The 3,012-nt window shown below is 38.3% G+C and overlaps 1 protein-coding gene across 1 annotated transcript in view; it reads right to left on the reverse strand.

Moving 5' to 3' along the window:
- Positions 1–2,381: 2,381 nt before the first annotated feature.
- Positions 2,382–3,012, reverse strand: part of LOC104498517 (von Willebrand factor-like) — a gene marked incomplete at both ends in the record, with an annotated part of 37,857 nt that continues 37,226 nt past the window's right edge. Inside the window, one exon of the mRNA XM_010141910.1 lies at positions 2,382–2,517. Within this exon, the coding sequence (XP_010140212.1) occupies positions 2,382–2,517 (136 nt within the window). The remainder of the gene's footprint in view (positions 2,518–3,012) is intronic.

A 3,012-nucleotide genomic window follows, 5' to 3' on the forward strand; every position in this document is an offset into this window, starting at 1 on the left:
CCCCCCCATTTCCCCCACAAAGTATTGCACAGATAAATTCTATATGTTCATGGATGTTTGCTTAGATCCAGGGAACTTATGACAAACTATGATGTGTTTGTCAGAGGAAGCTCTGCTTCCTTTGAGAGAATCCATGAAATCTGTGTCTGGAACATGTCTAGAAACCCACTGAGGAATACATGAGGCAGTACATGAGGCAAACTGGAGGCAGATAACACAAAGGAAAATCCTAGAGTAGGAGGATGCTTTTAGCTCTGATATGATTTAGCAGACTCTGTGAGGAAGCTAGGTTTACCTGGGTTTAACCTTAGTGAAAATAACAAACAGCCTTTCTTCTACATACAAAGTGTACCAAATTCCTCTTCTTTTTCCTGACTTCATTTTGTTTTGAATACGGCTTTGGAACATGTTTGTCCTCTTGTTTTCCCCTTATTTACCACGTTCTCTTTTTCAGTGCCATTCTTCTTGTTAAATGATGTATTTCATCTATAGCTGTTATTTCTTTTTAGTCTTATGTCTTCCCCCACCATTTCTACTCACCTCCATAACAACATTTTTCTCTCCCCCTTTCCATCTCAGCTCCCATTTCTCATTTTCCCCCATCTCTACCTTTTCCACTATTCATCTTTCTGTACTGCTGTAAGATTTTTCACCTGTTTCACCCATCACCCTTTAGGAACTTGTATATAATTCATCTCTTTCTATCTTTAGCAAGGCTCTAACTCTTCTGCTTTTCTAATTGCTGGTTGCCTGATTCTTTTTATTTCACTTATAAGGGCAAAGAACAGGACTGTATTCATGCACAGGGTGGTACAGACTCAGTCAATATTTTTTCCTTGTCTTCCTGGACAGCCCAAGAAACAGAATAGGAAAAGTTCATGAAAGAGTGAGAACCAAGAATGTGTGGTTTCACTGCCAGAGAAAACCCTGGATGTACAAACTTAACGAGTCAATACCGGAAGAAGGTGCCATCTTCCAAGAAAAGACTTCACTTTACATGTGGCACCTTAGTTTAAATGCTATGATGTTCTTTTCAAGCTGCTTTTAGTGTCTTCCTAATAGAAGAATGCACAGCTACTTCTGGCATTAATGTATAGCAACAAAAGATTTATTATTTTAATCCTAGTATGAATTAGTCTCGTCTAGTTTCCAATTTCCTTTGGATACTTTCTACAAAAATCATTTTTGTGCAATATTTTCTATTGTTTGTACAGATGGCGTAGGCATCTAAATTAGGTGACAGCTATGCAAAAGGATGTTTCCCCAGTGAGGTAAGTTTTCCCAATATTCTGAAATCTTTTGTGAGCAGCAGCCAGTGCATCAACGTTTAAGATAAATGACTATTAAGGATTACAAAAAATTAGGGAACAGAGACTCATTTATGAAGACTCTTTTTTGACCTTTTGTTGGCATTCAAGGTTATTCATATATACTGTTAAAAAAACCAAAATTAATTGATTAGCTTAACAGTCTCATGCCTGAGTTTATAGCACAGATGTGTGTTAGTGCCAGCAAGAGGCCAGAAATGCAAAGTTCATACACATTCAGAGCTTCTGTGAGGTTCAGTGTATTTGGACCTAAGGTGTTCATCTGGGCTAACAGCTGCTGCAATTTTACAAATTGATTTCTATTAAATATGATCAAATTAGAGGATGGAAAGCTCTCTTGTATTCACAGAGTTGTAAGTGACTAGTGAAAGTGTCCATCAAGGGTCTAGACATCTGGAAAATGCCAAACTTCCAGCTACTGCAAGGCATGGCGTAATATGCCTCTGGGCAGTACACAGAATGAAAATCAGCCTGCCGCTTTGCAGTTCCTGCATGGTACACATCATTGTGTGCCCTGCCATTAATTTCATCATATTTGGAAATGCATGCATGCAGGATCAGGATATCATGGGATACCATCTTAAAATCTTGAGGAAATTGGTTTTCCAATAACAGCACACAATTCCAACTGCTAATAATCTTACCACTTTCTAGACTGAATGCACATTCAGATCTTGCGCTATATGTAGGATCTTTGCTAGTACTGGCTGAAGGAAACAGTCTGACAGTTTTATCGATGTGGAATCACACCCTACACAAAAAGAAGTCAAACATCTGAAGGCCATCTACACATGGGAAGAGGCCTTTTTTGAAAGGAATGTATGAATTTCTCTTGCTTAATTTCAGCTCACATCCTGTAATCTTTTCTGTCACAGAAAAGATTCAGCTTCAGATTAAGCGAAGAGGTATTGACGTAAAAGATGGTTTCTAAGCTTCATCTTCAGTGGTATATTTAAAGTTATGTCCAAAAACTCATTCATGCAGCTGTGCTTCATCTCTCCCCCTCCATCCTATTCAACAAGCATACTATCTCACAGCATAAATCCATCATACCAAGATTGACAGCGCTGTGGGTCCTCTCTGTTCAAAACTATTCTCCTTCCATGCTGGATCTTGCCATCTCCAATTGCACACATGGGACAGTCTTCGGGACTGACACAATCCAAAGACAGTTCATCAAGTATTTTCCCTGTTTCAAAATAGCACAGTATTATAAAGATGCCAATTATCACGAATTGTAAAACTAATCGTTGCATTTACCCTGCTACAAAAACATAACAAGGCTTCTGAGTTGGGTTCAAACATTCTGAACACCATGGTTGTGTTACAGCCATGCCAGTTTGTCACAGAGAAGTATTTTCTTCATTCATAACCACTTTTATGTGGATATTGGAAGACTTAACCCAGTGTATAACATGTAACAGCCAGTACCATACAGAAGGTAAATATATACTTAAAACAAAGCGTTGAAGGTAATAGGAGAAAATGGTGTTTTCCTTTTTTTACATGTACATTATTTATTTCTCCCAGTATCCCCTGCCTCAGTCTGGTCAGAAATACCAGGGCCTAGAATAGGTATTTTGGAATTTAAAATGCCTTCTTTGCCTTCATGTCTTCTCCATCTGCTTTTAGGAGTTATTTATTCACCTGAGTTTTCGTTCTCATTTTGGATCTTGCTCTTTCC

The sequence above is a fragment of the Buceros rhinoceros genome, unplaced genomic scaffold (genome assembly GCF_000710305.1).
Source record: "Buceros rhinoceros silvestris isolate BGI_N320 unplaced genomic scaffold, ASM71030v1 scaffold7868, whole genome shotgun sequence".
Classification (NCBI taxonomy): domain Eukaryota; kingdom Metazoa; phylum Chordata; class Aves; order Bucerotiformes; family Bucerotidae; genus Buceros; species Buceros rhinoceros.